General features: G+C 41.4%; 1 protein-coding gene across 1 annotated transcript; it reads left to right on the forward strand.

Annotated features, from left to right (window-relative positions):
- The first annotated feature begins 6315 nt into the window (after positions 1–6315).
- LOC133378419 (cytochrome c oxidase assembly protein COX19-like) lies at positions 6316–6969 on the forward strand. The gene has a single exon (XM_061613258.1). The coding sequence runs from the start codon at positions 6510–6512 to the stop codon at positions 6789–6791; it is 282 nt and encodes a 93-aa protein (XP_061469242.1). The 5' UTR covers positions 6316–6509; the 3' UTR covers positions 6792–6969.
- Positions 6970–19536: the final 12567 nt, after the last annotated feature.

Below are 19536 nucleotides of genomic sequence, written 5' to 3' on the forward strand. Positions count from 1 at the left end.
CACTGGGTCGACATTTTCATTGTGCTGTCCACTACAACCCCGAGGTCTCTCTCCTGGTCGGTCACCGCCAGTTCAGACCCCATGAGCGTATATGTGAAATTAAGATTTTTTGCTCCAATATGCATAATTTTACACTTGTTTATATTGAATTGCATTTGCCATTTTTCCGCCCATTCACTCAGTTTGGAGAGATCTTGTTGGAGCTCTTCACAATCCTTTTTTGTTTTAACAACCCTGAACAATTTAGTGTCGTCAGCAAACTTGGCCACTTCACTGCTCACTCCTAATTCTAGGTCATTAATGAACAAGTTGAAAAGTACAGGTCCCAATACCGATCCTTGAGGGACTCCACTTTCTACAGCCCTCCATTGGGAGAACTGTCCGTTTATTCCTACTCTCTGCTTTCTGCTTCTTAACCAATTCCTTATCCACAAGAGGACCTCTCCTCTTATTCCATGACTGCTTAGCTTCCTCAGAAGCCTTTGGTGAGGTACCTTGTCAAACGCTTTTTGAAAGTCTAAGTACACTATGTCCACTGGATCACCTCTATCTATATGCTTGTTGACACTCTCAAAGAATTCTAATAGGTTACTGAGTCAGGACTTTCCCTTGCAGAAGCCATGCTGGCTCTGCTTCAGCAAGGCTTGTTCTTCTATGTGCTTAGTTAATCTAGCTTTAATAATACTTTCTACCAGTTTTCCAGGGACAGAAGTTAAGCTAACTGGCCTGTAATTTCCGGGATCCCCTCTGGATCCCTTTTTGAAGATTGGCGTTACATTTGCCACTTTCCAGTCCTCAGGCACGGAGGAGGACCCAAGGGACAAGTTACATATTTTAGTTAGCAGATCAGCAATTTCACATCTGAGTTCTTTGAGAACTCTCGGGTGGATGCCATCCGGGCCCGGTGATTTGTCAGTTTTTATATTGTCCATTAAGCCTAGAACTTCCTCTCTCGTTACCACTATTTGTCTCAGTTCCTCAGAATCCCTTCCTGCAAATGTTAGTTCAGGTTCAGGGATCTGCCCTATATCTTCCACTGTGAAGACAGATGCAAAGAATTCATTTAGCTTCTCTGCAATCTCCTTATCGTTCTTTAGTACCCCTTTGACTCCCTTATCATCCAAGGGTCCAATTGTCTCCCTAGATGGTCTCCTGCTTTGAATGTATTTATAGAATTTTTTGTTGTTGGTTTTTATGTTCTTAGCAATGTGCTCCTCAAATTCTTTTTTAGCATCCCTTATTGTCTTCTTGCATTTCTTTTGCCAGAGTTTGTGTTCTTTTTTATTTTCTTCATTCGGACAAGACTTCCATTTTCTGAAGGAAGACTTTTTGCCTCTCAGAGCTTCCTTGACTTTGCTCGTTAACCATGCTGGCATCTTCTTGGCCCTGGCGGTACCTTTTCTGATCTGCGGTATGCACTCCAGTTGAGCTTCTAATATAGTGTTTTTAAACAACTTCCAAGCATTTTTGAGTGATGTGACCCTCTGGACTTTGTTTTTCAGCTTTCTTTTTACCAATCCCCTCATTTTTGTGAAGTTTCCTCTTTTGAAGTCAAATGTGACCGTGTTGGATTTTCTTGGCAATTGGCCAGTTACATGTATGTTTAATTTAATAGCACTGTGGTCACTGCTCCCAATCGGTTCAACAACACTTACATCTCGCACCAGGTCCCGGTCCCCACTGAGGATTAAGTCCAGGGTTGCCGTCTCTCTGGTCGGTTCCATGACCAACTGGTCTAGGGAATAGTCATTTAGAATATCTAGAAACTTTGCTTCTTTGTCATGACTGGAACACATATGCAGCCAGTCTATGTCCGGGTAGTTGAAGTCACCCATTACTACCACATTTCCTAGTTTGGATGCTTCCTCAATTTCATATCTCATCTCAAGGTCTCCCTGAGCATTTTGATCAGGGGGACGATAGATCGTTCCCAGTATTAAGTCCCTCCTGGGGCATGGTATCACCACCCACAACGATTCTGTGGAGGAGTCCGCCTCTTTTGGGGTTTCGAGCTTGCTGGATTCAATGCCTTCTTTCACGTATAGAGCAACTCCGCCACCAATACGTCCTTCCCTGTCCTTCCGATATAGTTTATATCCAGGGATAACCGTATCCCACTGGTTTTCTCCATTCCACCAGGTCTCTGTTATGCTCACTATATCAATGCTCTCCTCTAAGACCAAGCACTCCAGTTCTCCCATCTTGGTTCGGAGGCTCCTAGCATTAGCGTACAGGCACTTGTAAGCAGTGTCTTTCTTCAAGTGTCTTTGGCACTTGTGGTTTGGCCTGTGGTAATTTTGCTCTTCTGAATTTATATCCTGTTAAAAACAGAGCTCAGCACAGCTTACAAATATAATAAAAACAATAAAAATACACAATCAATATAAAAACATAATAAAAATACAAAATAGCAACAAACATAAAGTAAGTCAGGGCAGCAGTACGGTTAACCATATACATATACGGTATATTTCAAAGATGTGGTGGGTGGAGAAAAACAAGAAGCCAAAATGTTAGGAAAAGGAGTCTTTCACACCACATGCTCAGTTCTAAATACTGTTGCAGCATGTTTTACAAGTTCCTCCAGTATTCCACTGGTGCAGGCACTCAGACATTCAAAGCATCTGTATGTTTCTTAGGTTTTATAAAAGCAGAGCTTTGCTTAACTCAAAATTTCTTCTCCCTTTGATCAACCACATCTACACAGGTTCCACCTCCATACTCAAACTGAAACTGGGCCTGGAAGTGTGCAACAACCCCACACATACCTTGCTAATTAGATTATCAATGCCAGGATGTCTGTCTTATCGACTACTCTCCTGCTCCCCCCCCCCGGGCATCATGAAAGACCCAGTCCTGGGCTCAGAAACAAAATAAATATCTGGTCCTCTTCAAAGTATTGATAAGCCTCTTGTTTTAATTGAAATAATAATTATAAAATCTTGTTCTTATCACTAATGGCAGTTAATTATCTTGCATATGCTGCTGTTGCTTCTATGGCTGTAACGGAGTGAGGTTAAAGATAAGTGAAATGCAAATAGGAAAAAAAAACACAGAAGGCAGTAACGCTTTCCTAAATGTAATACCATACCAACCACAAGAAGATTCCTATGAGTAAGGCAAAAAACTTAGCATCTCACAACCAGTCAGGATTCCTAACCAAAAACCAAAAGTATGATAAATGAAGAAATATTTATATAAGCATGACTATCAAATATATTTATTATTTACACAAACTGTAAAGATATTTATAGTGCAATCCTAGGTTTATTTATTCAGAAGCAAGTCCCAGTGTATTCATAAGAACATAAGAACATAAGAAGAGCCTGCTGGATCAGGCCAGTGGCCCATCTAGTCCAGCATCCTGTTCTCACAGTGGCCAACCAGGTGCCTGGGGGAAGCCCGCAAGCAGGACCCGAGTGCAAGAACACTCTCCCCTCCTGAGGCTTCCGGCAACTGGTTTTCAGAAGCATGCTGCCTCTGACTAGGGTGGCAGAGCACAGCCATCATGGCTAGTAGCCATTGATAGCCCTGTCCTCCATGAATTTGTCTAATCTTCTTTTAAAGCCGTCCAAGCTGGTGGCCATTACTGCATCTTGTGGGAGCAAATTCCATAGTTTAACTATGCGCTGACTAAAGAAGTACTTCCTTTTGTCTGTCCTGAATCTTCCAACATTCAGCTTCTTTGAATGTCCACGAGTTCTAGTATTATGAGAGAGGGAGAAGAACTTTTCTCTATCCACTTTCTCAATGCCATGCATAATTTTATACACTTCTATCATGTCTCCTCTGACCCGCCTTTTCTCTAAACTAAAAAAGCCCCAAATGCTGCAACCTTTCCTCGTAAGGGAAGTGGGGCTTACTCAAACAGGGACAGAAATGCAACCTCAAGTGATAAGCAACTTCATTCACACAACCCAAAATTCCGAATCATGCCACTTTACGCTGTTTTGCAACTGTTTATACTTGTTTTTATGGTTATTGGATTTTAAATGGCTTTATTTCTTGTTGTGAGATGCCTTGGTTTCCAACCCTACCTCACAGGGGTGTTGGAAAGACTCCATACACACACACGCACACACTGCAGATGTATACATAGAGCCCATATAATAGTTTATTGTCAAACCAGTTGGTCATTGCAGAAAAATCAGTATTAGTTTTTTTAAAAATTCCTACAGAATAAAAACTGTAATACCTAAGTAAGCCCTACCTATTTGCTTTAAAATAGGACTGGAGGGGGGAGGAACAGAAAGAGAACACAAACACAATTCTTTTTTACATTCACTCCACAGTCCCATTGATTTTCAGCACATTCATAACCATGTCTACTCAAAAGTAAGTCCTATTGAATTCAATGGGATTTACTCTGGGCATATGGGATTAGCATTGCTTTTTTACAAAAAGCAAGCATTGGGAAGGTTTTCAAAACACTGCCCAAGATCTGACTCCTGCACACAAGAGGAAAAAAAACTGAAATGCATATACTTACCCAATTTATGATGTTTTCAGAGAAACAGGGGGTGAAACCACCATTTTGTTTTCTAGACACTGCCTCAGGTCAATGAAACTGAAACACAATCCCTGATTGGCTGCAATCCTGAACGGGCGGGGTTAAAGCTAGGAAGTGCTGTAGTACTCTGTTTAAAGAAAGATTTAACAGTCGGGGGGCTGACGTTTTTATGCATATCTCGAGAACCGGACCACCTAGAAACTTAATTTTTTAAAAAAATTAAAGCTGAGAATCCGGTCCACGTAAGGGGCTAGCCGGGCGCTGGGTGGCATGCATAGAATCCAGGTAAAACCCGGCTAACCGGGCAATATGGCAACCCTACTGTATCATGAGGGACTGTGGCGGAGTGATCAGGAGATGGAGGAGGACTGGGATCCTGGAGAGGGGCATAGTGGGCTATAGCTAGAGGGGGCTGAAACAGGATAAGGCTCCAGTAGCATAGTAACAGCTCCACCCCCATGGTTCCAGTTACAACTGAAGAAGGCCTCTGAAATATTTTACCTGGTGCTCCTCTATGGAGTAATATGCCATTGTTTTTTTTTAATGAGGGTGGTATCAATAGTACTGGGTCCCCTGAGCCCTATGGCCCTCAGCACTGGCCCCATCAAGCCGAGTGCTGATGCTGGGCTGATGTAGATTGTATATCAGGCACCTGATATACAGGATATATAGAGTAGGATGGTGGCGCTCCTGTTCTGCGATCTGTGGCAGCATCAAGTTCTGCAACCCAAAGCTGCCACAGATTGTGGAGCAGGAGCTCCCAGCCCCCCCCATACAGGCAGTCTGGGCTTCAATAAGTCCACCTGCATGCACCACCTACCTCTCCCATCAATGTGCACACACCGTGCATGCTGTGTGTGCATGCTTGCCATCACCCAAGATGACAGCAGAGGCTTCCCAAAGGGGTTGATGCCCCTACCACCATCTTGGTTGATGGCAGGCATGCTTGTTACATGCGCACATCATGCACACTGATGCGAGAGGTAGGTGGGGTGCATGGGTGGGCTTATTAGCCCCATGCTGCCTATATTGGTAGGGAGTGTTGGGCTATGGAGCTGTGGGCCAGGGGTTGGCTGCTGCCCAAGGGCCCAGTCATTCCTTGCACCAGCTCTGTTGTATATGCTGCTTGATATATGGCTATTATTTTCTGTTAAGCTGGTAATGGCCCAAATGACTAGTTTTTTGTTTTTCTTTTGTGCTTTTCCAACCTGTAGAGGAAGAGGATTGGGGATAAAAGGAAGTTATATTTCAAGGAGACATGGGGAAAGGATTTTGCAGAAAATCGTTTTAATATTATCGAGCTCTGATCTTGGAGAGCAGGAGGAGGAAGGCTGAAGCGTGCCCAGGACTCAGGACAAAGAAAGAGAACGAGACCTCGCTTCCTGTAAGGAAGAAGGAGAAAGTCTGTTTATCCAGGTCCCCAAAGAAGAAGAGGAGACCTCAGCAGGCCTCATTTCCTGTTTGGAAGAAGGAGATCTGCCTAACCAGGACTCCAAAGAAGACGGGAAGGACACCTCAGCAGGTGATGTGCAGGATCGTGAGGATTGTATGGGGCCATATCAATGCACAGAGCATAGAAGGTGCTTCAGAGAGAATGCCAAGCTTACTTCACACTACAGAACTCACACAGGGGGGAAGCCATATGAACATACAGATTTTGGAAAGAGCTTCGGCAATAAAGGAAAGCTTTGTAAACGTGAAAGAATCCACACAGGAGAAGCCTTATAAATGTATAGAATGTGGAAAGCTTCAAAACTAAAGGACACCTTTATCAGCATCAAGCAAGCCACACAGGAGAGAAACCATTTAAATGCATGGAGTGTGGAACTAACTTCAGGACTAGAAGAAGCCTTTATAAACATGATGGTTTATATCACAGTGAGAAGAAACCACACCAATCTCCATTCTCCAGTGAAACACCCATGAATTGCACTCTAGTAGAGTAACATGCATGGTTTGCTAAGAGGCACAGCGGCTGCCAGGGGAGAGGATCTTCGCCATGTCTACGGCTATGAACTTCGGGACTAAAAGCTTCAAGCCGAGGCCACCAGACAAAGGCTCTTTCCCTTTGGATCATTTCGGTGAATGTACAGCATTCAAAGAAAAATTCATGAAGTGTCTGAAGGAAAATAGGTTTGAGAATGCTTTGTGCAGACAGGAATCAAAAGAATATTTAGAATGCAGAATGGAGAGGCAACTTATGTCCAAAGAACCGCTGGAAAAGTTGGGATTTAAAGACCTAACAGAAGAGAAATCAGAAACCCAACCTAAGACATTGTAATGAAGAGAAAGGAAAAGGGAGAAAATCCTGACCATCTCTTATGGAAAGCAGCAAATCTTCAGTAGTACATATTGTGCATTGTATATTTCAAATGTGATTGCAACATGAAGTGCGCCTTCAAAGAAAATGCTGTAACTGTTGGCCAAATAGAAGAGTTACAGTGCAAACCTATATGCTGTCTACTCAACAATAAGTCTCACTGTGTTTAATGGGGCTTAGTCTCAAATAAGGGGATAGGATTACTGCAATCCTATCACCAATTTATTGGGAGTAAGCCCCAGTGAACTCAGTGAGAAGTACTTCTGAGTAGACATGTGCTGATACAAAACAAGCCTCCCCTCTGAATAATGAAGTTTTGTAGGAGATACAGTAAATGGTTTTCTTTAGGGGTTTGGGGTGTTAATGGTTACTTTTTTGTTTTTAAATAATTGTTTTATTATGTTCATAATGTTGAAAAGTTGTTTTTGGTTATTATATTTGTTATGTCACTGTCTTATTATTTTTTGTTATTAGGAAATTGTTTTTGCAATTGTTTTTGACATGTATTTTTGTTCACCTTGTTGTAAGCCGCCTTGAGCACAATTTTATGTGGAAAGGCGGCATACAAATAAAATGATGATGATGATGAATATTTAATGGATATGTTCAGGGCCGGCACCAGGCGTGACTGAGCCCTTGGGCACTAGCCTAGCCCAGGCCTGTGATGCCATAGCCCAGCAACCCCACATACAGGTGGTATGTGACTAATAAACCCACCCTGACACCCACCTATGTCGTGTGTCATGGGAATGATGTGTGCACATAGTGCACATGCCTGCTGTCAACCAAGACGGCAGTGGGGGTGGCAGCCCCTTGGGCAGTGGGGGTGGCAGCCCCTTGGGCAGTGGGGGTGGCAGCCCCTTGGGCAGTGGGTGATGGCAGGCATGTGTGCACGGTGTGCACAGCATTCACACTGACAGGAGAGGTAGGTAGGGTGTGGGGGGGCTTATTGAAGCTTGCACTGTCTCTATTGGGTTGTGTGTGCCTGGGAGCTCCCTCTCTGTGATCTGTAGCAGGGTCAGATTGCAGGACCTGATGCTGCCATGGATCACAGAATGTGAGCACCACCCTCCCACCCTAAGGAGGGGCCCTTCAGGGGCCCCTCTGGGCCACAGAGGCCTTCAGCCAGGGCCCAACTTGGTCGCCCTCTGGTGCTGACCCTGCATCTATTGCACTGATGATTCCTGCTCTCAGAAGCCCAGACAAAAGCCCCCTTTTTATTATGCCCTTGGGGACCTGGCACATTCTCTGCTGCCTCACATTCTGAAGAATGTCCATAACTGCAAGTAATTCTGCCATCTCTCATGTGGGCCTAGTACATACGGAGCTTTTACTACTCAGTCTCTGGGTTTTCAAGTTACTTTTCTTGCTTATAAAGTATTGCTTTACAGGTGGGCCCCGCTTATACGGCAGGTTCCATTCCGGACCCCCGCCGTAAAGCAGAAATCGCTGTAAAGCAGAACCCCATTGAGGATAATGGGGCACGTCGCACGAAAATGATGTGAAAATGCCACAAAATGCAGCAAAAGCGCAAAATTACTTTTAAAACGGGGAATGAAAGCCACCGCATTAGCGGAACTCCGGGAAGCGAAGCACCAGGAAGCGGAGCCCTACTGTATAAAGATAAATATATATCTCAAAAAGAAAAGTGGGGGGAAAGTTTGGTTATAAAACATAACTGAAAGAAATAAATTAGAATGGCCTACAGTGCAGTGACCTCTCAAGAAGAAAAAAGAGATTGGAATCAGCAAAATATATTAGCTTTTGCTGATATAACAAAAATTGGGTAACAAAGGGGTAATGTTACCACACAGGCATCTGTAACCTTCATTTGGCAGCCACCTCTAGAAAGGACATTTTGGAGCAGCGAACGTCAGATTGTGCATAGGAATGCTTAGCTCTGCCTGCTTTCCCCAGAAATTTCACCCATCTGGTTATACAAGCAGACCCCTGCCAAGGTCCCAGGGTCCATGTATAACTCACAAACATAGGCCTGGAACCCCACAGAAGGGGGGAAAGTAGCCTTAGGAACTGATGACTGAGGAGGAAAAAGGCCTGTTACAGTGTAGAAATTAAACACTGGACACGCAGCTTCACTGCTACAAATCATCTTTTTTGAGGGTGGTTTGCAAAGGAGACTGGGAAATGAATGTGGCATGCAGCTGCATGTTAATGTGTACATACTCATTAATCAAAATGGAGACAATAGTCAAGAAATCAGAAGAAGGCTAGAACCAGGCATGGCAGCTATGAGAGAACTAGAAAAGGTCTTCAAATGCAAAGATGTATCACTGAACACTAAAGTCAGGATCATTCAGACCATGTCCCGATGTGAAAGTTGGACAGTGAAAAAAGTGGATAAGAGAAAAATCAACTCATTTGAAATGTGGTGTTGGAGGAGAGCTTTGTACATACCATGGACTACGAAAAAGAGAAATAATTGGGTGTTAGAACAAATTAAACCAGAACTCTCACTAGAAGCTAAAATGATGAAACTGAGGTTATCATACTTTGGACACATAATGAGAAGACACGATTCACTAGAAAAGACAATAATGCTGGGGAAAACAGAAGGGCGTAGAAAAAGCCCAACAAGAGATGGATTGATTCCATAAAGGAAGCCACAGACCTGAACTTACAAGATCTGAACAGAGTGGTTCATGACAGGTGATATTGGAGGTCACTGATTCATAGGGTTGCCAAAAGTTGTAATCGACTTGAAGGCATATAACAACAAAAACAAGTTTAGCCAAAGCCAGTAGAAAGGGTGCAAATTAGATTGCTAAATGAAGGTGATAACAGGTGTCACAGATTAAGATGAATAGATGACATAAGTCCCCTTTTCTTTATTAGCAACTACTTGTGGTGGTGGGAGCTTTGGAGCCTGAGCATTTCTCTGAGTTTCGTGATGCAGTTTGCCAACAAAGAGTTGTTTACAGAAATATGTATATTTGAGGAAAATGTACATAAAATGCATGTACTAGTAATAACACAAAAATGCATTATATTAGGGGAAATTGCTTGCCAAAATGTGTCCATGAGGGAAAATTGCTTTTCAAAATATGTATATTAGGAAAATGCACATGAAATGCTGACAAAGTTTTGAGGACCAAACCTTATTCAGTGGGGAAGCAAGGAGAAATTTTTCTTGTGGGCATTATAGTTTGTGTAGGAATTGTCTCAGTGGCAAATATTTTGCAAACCCAGTGAAAAATGAAAAGTATCTCTATCAAAGTTTCCCCCCCCCAATTGCAATACAAAAATATTTGTATATGCTATTACATACCTATGTAACAAAGTATCAATCAATCAATCAATCAATCAATCAATCAATCAATCAGTTTTATTACAGTCATAGACCCATATACAGAAGAGGAATAATTCATATATTAGAACAGAAGTACAGGGAGAATCAGGAAGATAAAACATAGGACTATTTTAGTATGTATTACAATAAAAACAAAACATAAAATACTTCTAGGTATCCGAAACATCAGGGGGGAAACAGCCCCTACGTATTTGTTGAGCAATATAAAAGAATTTAGCTACAGGCAACGTAATATCTCTACTAAAACCAGATAGTAGAAGAGTAAGTAAACACTTATCTGATTTATGGGGAAATTTATTTATTATTGGGGTAATGAATTTTGTACGTTCTTCACTATATAAAACGCAGTCAAAAATAACATGGAAGAGAGTTTCAATCGCATCAGCTTTACAGGGGCAAATCGTGTTAGCAAAAGGGGTACCCAGAAATCTTCCATCCAATAGGGCCGAGGCTAAACAGTTAAATCTGGCCTTAGTATAAACTGTACGATGTTTAGGAATGGTAAGAAAATCCAAATAGGGGGAGCAACTCAGCTGGTCATAATTTAGGCCAAAATAAATCGGGGAGCAAGTGGAAGAGGCTGCAGAAATTGCAAGTTGGTAATCTATGTCTCTAAGACGGGTTCGGATAAAATGTTTTATTAAATTTGGCTCTTGAGATGTTAAATATTCAGGGGATAAACCTATTCTTGTAAGGTGGGAGCTAAAAATATTTGCCCAGTGTGAATTATATGTATCTTCCCATAAAAGCGAGTAACTAGTGGCTTTTTCGTATGATATTTTACACCAATAGTTAAAGGCAATGGACCATGCATGTGTTTGTAGCGAGGTTAAACCAGATTCCAATCTAAGAGCCGCTGATGGGGCACATTTGGGTAGACCATAAATTTGTCTGAGGAAGGATGACAAAACTACCTCTACAGATGAATTGTATGCACCGATCCAAAGCGGGACCCCGTATAACAATTGGGGGATTATTTTTGAACTGAAAACCTTCAGAGCTGCTGGGATGAATTGGCCCCCTTTAGTGTAAAAAAATCTTAAGATGCCTCTAACAGAGTTTTTTGCTGTTACAATGGCCGCTTGGATATGAGATGTCCACGATAGTGATGCGTGAAATAGGATACCAAGATATTTAAATTTATTTACCTGTGCAATTTTCTGACCATTTATAGTCCACATTGAGGGTCGAAAGTGGTTGGCAAATACTAATATTTTAGTTTTGGTGAAATTTATAGCCAATTTATTTTCCTAGCAATAATGCATGAAAGCTCTAAATAGCCGTTTTAGACCTACTTTGGATAGAGATAGTGGTACGGCATCATCTGCATATAAAAGCAGCGGGCAGCGTTTATCTGCTAATTTAGGGGAATGGAAGGACAGTGACTGACATTTAGATGACAAATCATTTAGGAAAAGATTAAATAGGAGAGGGGATAATATACAACCTTGCCTAACTCCAGTATTTGTTTTAATTGAATTTGTAAGGCCCCCCTCACGGCCACATTTAACTCGAAAGGAAGTCTGTTGGTACAGCTGAGTTATTAAGAAAAGGAGTCTTTTATCAATCGTAGAGTTTTCAAGTTTTGCCCAAAGTAATTCCCTAGGTACAGAATCAAATGCTGATCTTAGGTCAACAAAAGCGGCAAAAAGGCCGTTCCCACAGCGTTTTTTGTATTTTTCTGCCAGGTGGTTTAGGATAACGCAATGGTGAAGCACAGACCTATCCTTTCTAAAGCCAGCCTGTTCCCATCCAAGAATATTTTCTTCCTCTATCCACTCTGAGAGTCTCCGATTCAGATAGCTGGCATATAATTTGCCAATAATAGGAAGGAGACTTATAGGTCTGTAATTAGCTGGCTCCTCTCTGTTCCCTTTCTTAAAGATAGGGACAACTATGGCTTCACGCCAAGATTCAGGTATACATCCGGAAGTATTTATTAGTGTAAAAAGGTTTGCTAACATTGGTGACCACCAAGCTGGGTGTTCTTTCAGCATTTTGGGCGTGATATTATCAAATCCAGGGGCTTTCCCTATTTTCAGCTTAGCGATCAAGTCAATTATTTCTGATTGAGAAACTGGCGTCCAGTCCTGAATATTCATAATACATTTGGAGAAGGGGCGCGGGTTTGTATTAATCTGATTGTCAGTGAAATATTGTTCCCATATATGAGCATGAATACAACATGGTATAACATTTAAGGGGCCAATAGATCCGGTAACAATCTCCCAGAATTTTTTAGAATTCTTAGATCTTGAAGCATGTATCAGCGAATCCCAACTCTTATGTATTGCACGTCTTTTTTTGTTAGCTATCAATTGTTTATAGTTCTTTTTGGCGTTGTAATATTCAGGTGGAAGTATATTTGTGTTCGATTGGCGATATTGGAGATATATTAGCCTAAGTTGTTTCTTGGCATCTAGACAATCTTTATCAAACCATCTTGGGCAACTCACATAGGTGGTTGTCTTACAGGTGGTATGAGGGGTAACTAATATTTTTAGGTTTGAAATCAAAGAAGCATAGGTATTTAGAGCCAGAGAGGGGTTTGTAGCGTTCATAATTTTTCCCCTTATTGCCAGAGCCAGCTCAGAAGAGAGGAATGTGGTCACATTTAGAGCTATTTGTGGAGACCAAATGATTCGTTTATGTGTAAGATGTAGTGGATATAACATTTGGGTATGCGCATGTAGCAAACGTCCCTTCTCTGGTAGACAGATTGAGAAGGTTAATGGTAGGTGGGCACTATCCTGTCTATCACCGATGTTAAAGTTTAAAATATATCTCAATAGATATTGGTGAATTAGGGCATAATCGATAACACTACTTCCCAATCCTGAGATATGCGTATATTCCGCACATCTATCAAGCCCGCTTAAACCATTTAACATAGTGAGATTTCGACTACCAATAAATCTTGTTAAACATATGCCACCATAATTAATCTTGGTATCCTTAGAAGACCTGTCTGAAATAAAGTTCTTATAGTCAATAGATTCTCCTCCCCATAGTTTTGAAGCAAACAGTTTATCATTATCTGAGCCAATCCTGGCGTTGGCATCACCCATAATAATAGGGAAAGCTTTAGGGAATAATGCCTCCTGTGTAGTAATATATCTATCTAAATCATCCCAAAATTGATCTGTTTGAGCTCTTGTAAGATTAGGGGGGATATATACATTTATCAGGAGGAAGGCACATTTATTATAATTCAGAAGGACTCCCATGGCCATATTTTTACAAGGTTCCAGGTTCGTGATACATGCTGATGTTGACGTAGATATAAGTATTGCCAAACCTCCCTTCGGGTGACCTTTCATTTTTGGTAAGGGTGGAGTCGCAGGTAGACATGTGATTGAAAATCCATCTGCTATTAAGTTTTGTACAGCCCAAGTCTCCTGGAGGAAGATTACATCGAATTCACTCAAATATGTGATAAAGTCCGGAGAAGATTGTTTTGCAGACCAACCGGCAATATTCCAGGAGAGGAAGTGTATTGCATAATTTGAAGTAAGGTGTTCTTCATCAGTTGTTTCTGGATAAAATTTCTGAAAGGTTGGCGGAGATTCAGGACAAGAAGAATTTGGTTGTTGAGAGTATCAATTTATTTCTGTGATCTGATCTAGGACTCCCATGGAGTCTATAAAAACGGCACCTGATTTAGCTATACGTTTCGGGGGGGTTGGAGTATGAGTATCTGTTAGATAACATGTTAAAGAATTCTTTTCTCCATGGTCTAGAGGGCTTACATTTGAGCTCGTTACTCCACCCAGTGACGGAACATTAGCCCAGTTTCGATTAGACATAGAAGGTGCCATATGAGCCATATAAGGATCTGGCAAGCTTGAGAACTCAGAGTCAGTTCCATTGAGGACATTGTTTGAGAAGGGTTCCTGCTGAATCATATTTGGTACTACAGTTTCCAGTCGATGGATGAGATGGTATAATTTGTCAACAATTAATAGTCTTTCTGGTCCAGATAGTTGAGAATAGATCTCAGTGAGTTGTAGTTCCTCCGGTTCTAATTCCTTTCTTAAAGTCGTAAACATAGGGCTTTCCGCAAGAAGTGGATAGGTTGATTTCGTTGGATATATCGGAGCTGAGATCTGTTGTTTTGCAGCCAGAGTAAGTGTCCTGCTACATCTCCCTGTCGTTTGTAGACTTTTTGGATATTGCTTAATCAAAGAGGGCGGAGATGAGGTATTGACATAATATCATTGTATTGACAAGCCTCGATTCCTTAGTCTCTCCCTGGCATGAAAAATCCTGTTTGCAATAGTCGGGGAGTGAAAGGTGACAATCAATTTCCATGTCTCTGGTTTGGAAGATAAATTTGTCATATGTTTTATATAGTTAGAACGGCGAGCTTGGTGAAACAGTGATCCAAAACAGATATCTAAGAATGGAATATTCGGAAAGGGAGCCTGGTGAGCTGTAATTCTGTTGTGATAAATAACAGCTAGCTTATTCGGCTGTAGTACCAGATTCCATTTGTCCGGGTTAAGTAGAGTTTTGGTAGAGGGGGATAGCAATTCGTCTCTTCTACGAGGTTGCTGAGAGGAAGTTTCATTTGTTAGCTCATCAGATAGGCTAGTAGAGTAGGACAAGTTTTTAGGTCTGTGATTTGTAATTGAATTAGATGTAGAACCACCTTCAGATCCTACAGAGCGTTGAGCTTCTTTATTGGGGATCTCAAGTAGTTTAAACAGCGGTTCATAATTCATTTTCTTTGCCGGCTTTTGTTTTGTATTCTTAATATTCTTTGTTTTTTTTTAATTTTGAGAATGTCTGAGTTGTTTCTTTTTAGACTTATTTTTACGTCTATTCGCAGCCACTGGGGGTAGTTTAGTTTGCTCATTTTCAGCTGGTAGGTCTTCCGCTGTCTGTTGGTCTTTGTTATGGCGGTGAAGTATTACCAAAGTATTAAGTAGCTGGTTAGTTTCAGTTAAATAATTTTTAACTGAATTCAATTTTTTAAATAGCAGTTCCTTCCAATTCAAACATTGAGTTTCTGAAGTAATTGGGCCATTCTTATGATTTTCATCTTCTATATGGTTTATTGGATAGGAAGGGCGGCCCTGAGTATTTTGGTACGAATCAACTGTAATTAGTTCCATGGAGCAGTCTTTTTCTGTTAAAAAAGTAAGAATATCCTGATTCAATGAACAGTTAAAACCTGCATCTTCTAGTTCCTCGGCCAAGTTTCTGCCACAAGGGGGCACAGTAAGAGAATGTAATTGCGAAGGTCTGTCTAGCGACCAGTCGTGTGGAATTTCTGAGAGAGTATTAGAACAGGAAATGGATAATGGCTGCGGCATACATTTTGCAGAGTCATTAAGAGGTAAAAAAAGTATGTAACAAAGTATATGTGGGGATGACAACTAGAGGTATAAATATAAGATCCAGTGAATGTAAGAGTTGTATAAGAAATCAAAGGCTGCAAGCCCTACTGCTCAGCACTTTTCAGAATTTGGATGTAACACGCATGATATGAAATTCTGTTGTCTGGACAAGATCAAGGCTCAAGGAGGTCTCATTCTCAGATGTATCACAAACTGTTACAGAAGGAATTTTTTGGGATCCATGCCTTAAATATGAAGGCTCCAGTGGATCTCAATGAAGAAATTATCTGGATGGTTATGTGTTAAAGTCTATTGGTGTAAACTGTGCAAATTATCATGATTTTTTAATTGTTGAATAGCACTAGCTGTTTGGCCATTATGAGTAATGTCACTGTATAAGATTTATTTATTTAATTAATTACATTTATATACTGCCCCATAGCCAAAGCTCTCTGGGCGGTTTACAACAATTAAAAACATTGAACATTTAATTATTTATTTATTTAAAATATTTCTATTCCACCCTTCTACCCTATAATAGGGCACTCAGGGCAGCTTACAATAAAATCGAGCACGTACATAATAAACATACATAACATTAAAAACAAATATACAATGTTAAAACCATACAAATTTTAAAACCCTGAAGCACAAATAAACAAGTTAAAAGACCTGGGGTCACGCAGCATATGCTGTTAGAATGCCTGGAAAAAAAGGAAAGTCTTGATAAGGCGCTGAAAAGATAACAATGTTGGCAGGGCCGGTTCCAAGGAGCGCCCAGGTGGGGCACTGGCCCGAGGGCCCCTGAGGGTACAGGAGCCCCTAGGGGACCCCTCTGCTTCCCTTCTGCAATTCGCTCTGTGAGGTGAACAGAACATCTCCTAGCAACTCTCAGCACCCTTCACTAACTACACTTCCCAGGATTCTTTGGGAGAAGACATGACTAACTAAAGGGAAATAAAGGTCTGATGTGGATGTGGCCAGGGACAAATTTGATTTAAATTTGGGTGGGAGAATATATGTGCCTGCTGTAGAATAAAAAGGTGGGGGAAACACTGAAAAGCAATGATACTGTTCACAATGCTTTCCTTTTGGAAAGGAAAGGGGCTTTCCCTCTGCCCAGTGCCCACCCATCCAATCTCCTCCTACCTCCTCTTGTTCCCACCTCCTCCCCTTTCTGCCGCTCCCCCAGGTCAGCTTCACCTATCCTAAGCATGATTACACAGGAGTAAATCCCATTGAACTCAAAAAGCATGCAAATGATCGAACCTGCCCTCCCCTCCTCCTCCCTCCCATTACCTCCCTTTTCCCCCTTTCCCTCTTCCTTCACCCCTCCCGCTCCCCTTCCAATCCCCCTTTTTCCCCTCCCCTCCCCCTCCTTCTGCTTCCCTCTCCCCCTTTCCTCCTTCTCTCTACTGTCCCCTCCCCCTTCTCCTCCCGCAACGCCAGTTTTACCTATCCTAGCTATGATTGCACAGGAGTAAACCCTACTGAACTCAGTAAGCAAGCAAATATCAGACCTGCCTCTCTTCCTGCTCCCTTCTTCCTTTCCTCTCCTCTTCCTTCTGCCTCCTCCCCTGCCCACTCCAGGCCTCCCTCCCCATGGTCAGTTTTATGTATCCTAAGCATGATTGCAGGGGAGTAAATCCAGATCTTGAAAAAGTTACTTTTTTGAACTACAACTCCCATGAGCCCAATCCAGTGGCCATGCTGACTGGGGCTGATGGGAGTTGTAGTTCAAAAAAGTAACTTTTCCAAGCTCTGCTGCATGCACACATCTGCCATCACCCAAGATGGTGGAGGGGGTGTCTCTAAGGGATTGATGCCTCTGCCGTCATCTTTGGTGATGGCAGGCTTGCACACTTAGTGTGCTGATGTGGTGACATAGGAGGTAGGGCAGGCATGCCTATTTAAGCCAGCGCCACCTGAATTGGGAGGGAGTGTTGGGGAGCATGAACACCTGGGCCCAGAGCATTCTGGCACCCAAGGGCCAGCCATGCCTGGTGGTGGCCCTGCAGACTGATCTGTAGTAACATGCACTGAAGACTACAGGAGCCTGTTTCCTGGAATTTCACCATATATTGTTAGTGATGTTCTTCTCTTAAATTAAAATGTATTTAGGACAGCCGGGATGAGGTAGTAAGCTTTAACTTGACGGCTGGTGGAGTTTAGGTGGGTCAATACAATGATTAAGTTGTAGTTAATGTTAATCTTGCATATTGCTCAACTAAGTTTAAAAGTGTAATTGTTAAGTTGCATATTTGTATTATACAGCCACGAGGGTGGCTGTATACTATAGTCAGCATGGATTTTTTGCATTCTGCAATGTTAAATCAAAAATGCCCCCTATGCCATTCTGATCCTTTCCATAAGCTCATTTCAAAACAAGACCTTACATAACGTATAGTCCTGAACTCAGAAACACTTGCTTAACAACCCTCTAAATTTTCATGGTTGTTGAATATGATTAAATTTTGTTGTTTTCAATGGGGAGAAGGACATCAACAAAAGGGATGTGCAGATTGTCATTTGTACCATTAAATGTAAACTTAAGAGATGGATGGAATTGATGTAATTTTTAAATTGTTCTAAACTCTCTTTACCATTTGTCCAGACCATAAAGATGTCATCAATGTATCGCCACCATATAAGTGGTTTGTTGATGGCCTTTTTGAGGATCTCCTGTTCCAGTTTACCCATAAAGAGATTTGCATATGATGGAGCCATGCATGTCCCCATAGATGTGCCTTGTAGTTGCAGGGCAGGTAGTGTTCTCCATTGAACGTAAAGTTGTTGCAAGTTAGGACTAGTGTTGCTAAAGTTGTGAGAAGCTCTGTTGGAGGATTGTTCATATCTCTGGTGTTAAGGAACTCATTTAAAGCCTGAATTCCATCATGATGTGGTATATTGGTGTAAAGAGATGTGACATCTAAAGTATCTAGTATAGTATTATTGTGGAATTGATACTGCTTGGATAAAGACTCAATTTTAAGCAATAAGTCCTTGGTGTCTTTGATATATGCTGGGAGGTTTTGCACTATGTTTTGTAAATTTAAGTCAATGTACAGAGAAATCTTTTCGGTAGCTGTGTTGTTACCCGAGACAATTGGGCGACCAGGATTGTTGGCTTTGTGGATTTTAGGCAGCATGTAAAACCTTCCAGGGGTGGGATTTGGATTAACAAGACCAGCAGTCTTAAACTTCTTAAAGAGGTTTCCTACTTGTAAGGTTTTGTATAGATGAAATGATACAAGTATTGAGATCTGTGGTGATGTCTTTGTCAAGAAGTCTATATGTTGTTTCATCCTTTAGTTGTCTTTGACCTTCTGCTATATAGTATGTAGTGTTAAGTACCACAACAGCACCACCCTTATCCGCAGGCTTGATGACAACATCCCTTCTCATCTGAAGGTTCCTTAGGGCTATTCTTTCTTCTTTTGAAAGGTTGTCATGAGTAGGAGTTGGTGTGTGGTTGTTAATGACTCTGTTTATTGATAAGAGAAAGATTTCTAGGACTGGATTCCTGTTAATGTTTGGTGTGCAAGTTTTAGGTGGCAGAAACTGTAGCAGAGGATCTCTGTTGTAGAGGTCTATGTTGTTCTTAGAGTCATCATAAAAAAAATTCAGCCAATCTGCATCTCCTTTCAAATGCTTTGATGTCACATTTCATCTGTACTATATTGTGTTCTCTAGGTGCTGGGCAGAAGTTGAGGCCTTTGGATAGAAGCCTAATTTCATTAGGTGACATTTTGCCTGCAGTGAGATCTATTATTGTTGTGGAGTCATTTCCATAAGTTATGTCAGGTGATCTTGTTATACATGTGGAGGTTTTTAGAGTAACTATTTTGAGAGTTTTATATATGTATGTTGAGAGTTTTGCATTCTTTGGATTAGGTATCTTGAACTGCATAAAGAAAAACAATATGCATCCACAGATTTCCATTTATCACATTAGTGTTTAATTTGTTTTGCAATGTGTGACAGTGACAGCCCTGGTAAAGTAACTGACACCTAAGCATATTTTCATACATGCTAT

The sequence above is a fragment of the Rhineura floridana genome, chromosome 2, assembly GCF_030035675.1.
Source record: "Rhineura floridana isolate rRhiFlo1 chromosome 2, rRhiFlo1.hap2, whole genome shotgun sequence".
Taxonomy (NCBI): domain Eukaryota; kingdom Metazoa; phylum Chordata; class Lepidosauria; order Squamata; family Rhineuridae; genus Rhineura; species Rhineura floridana.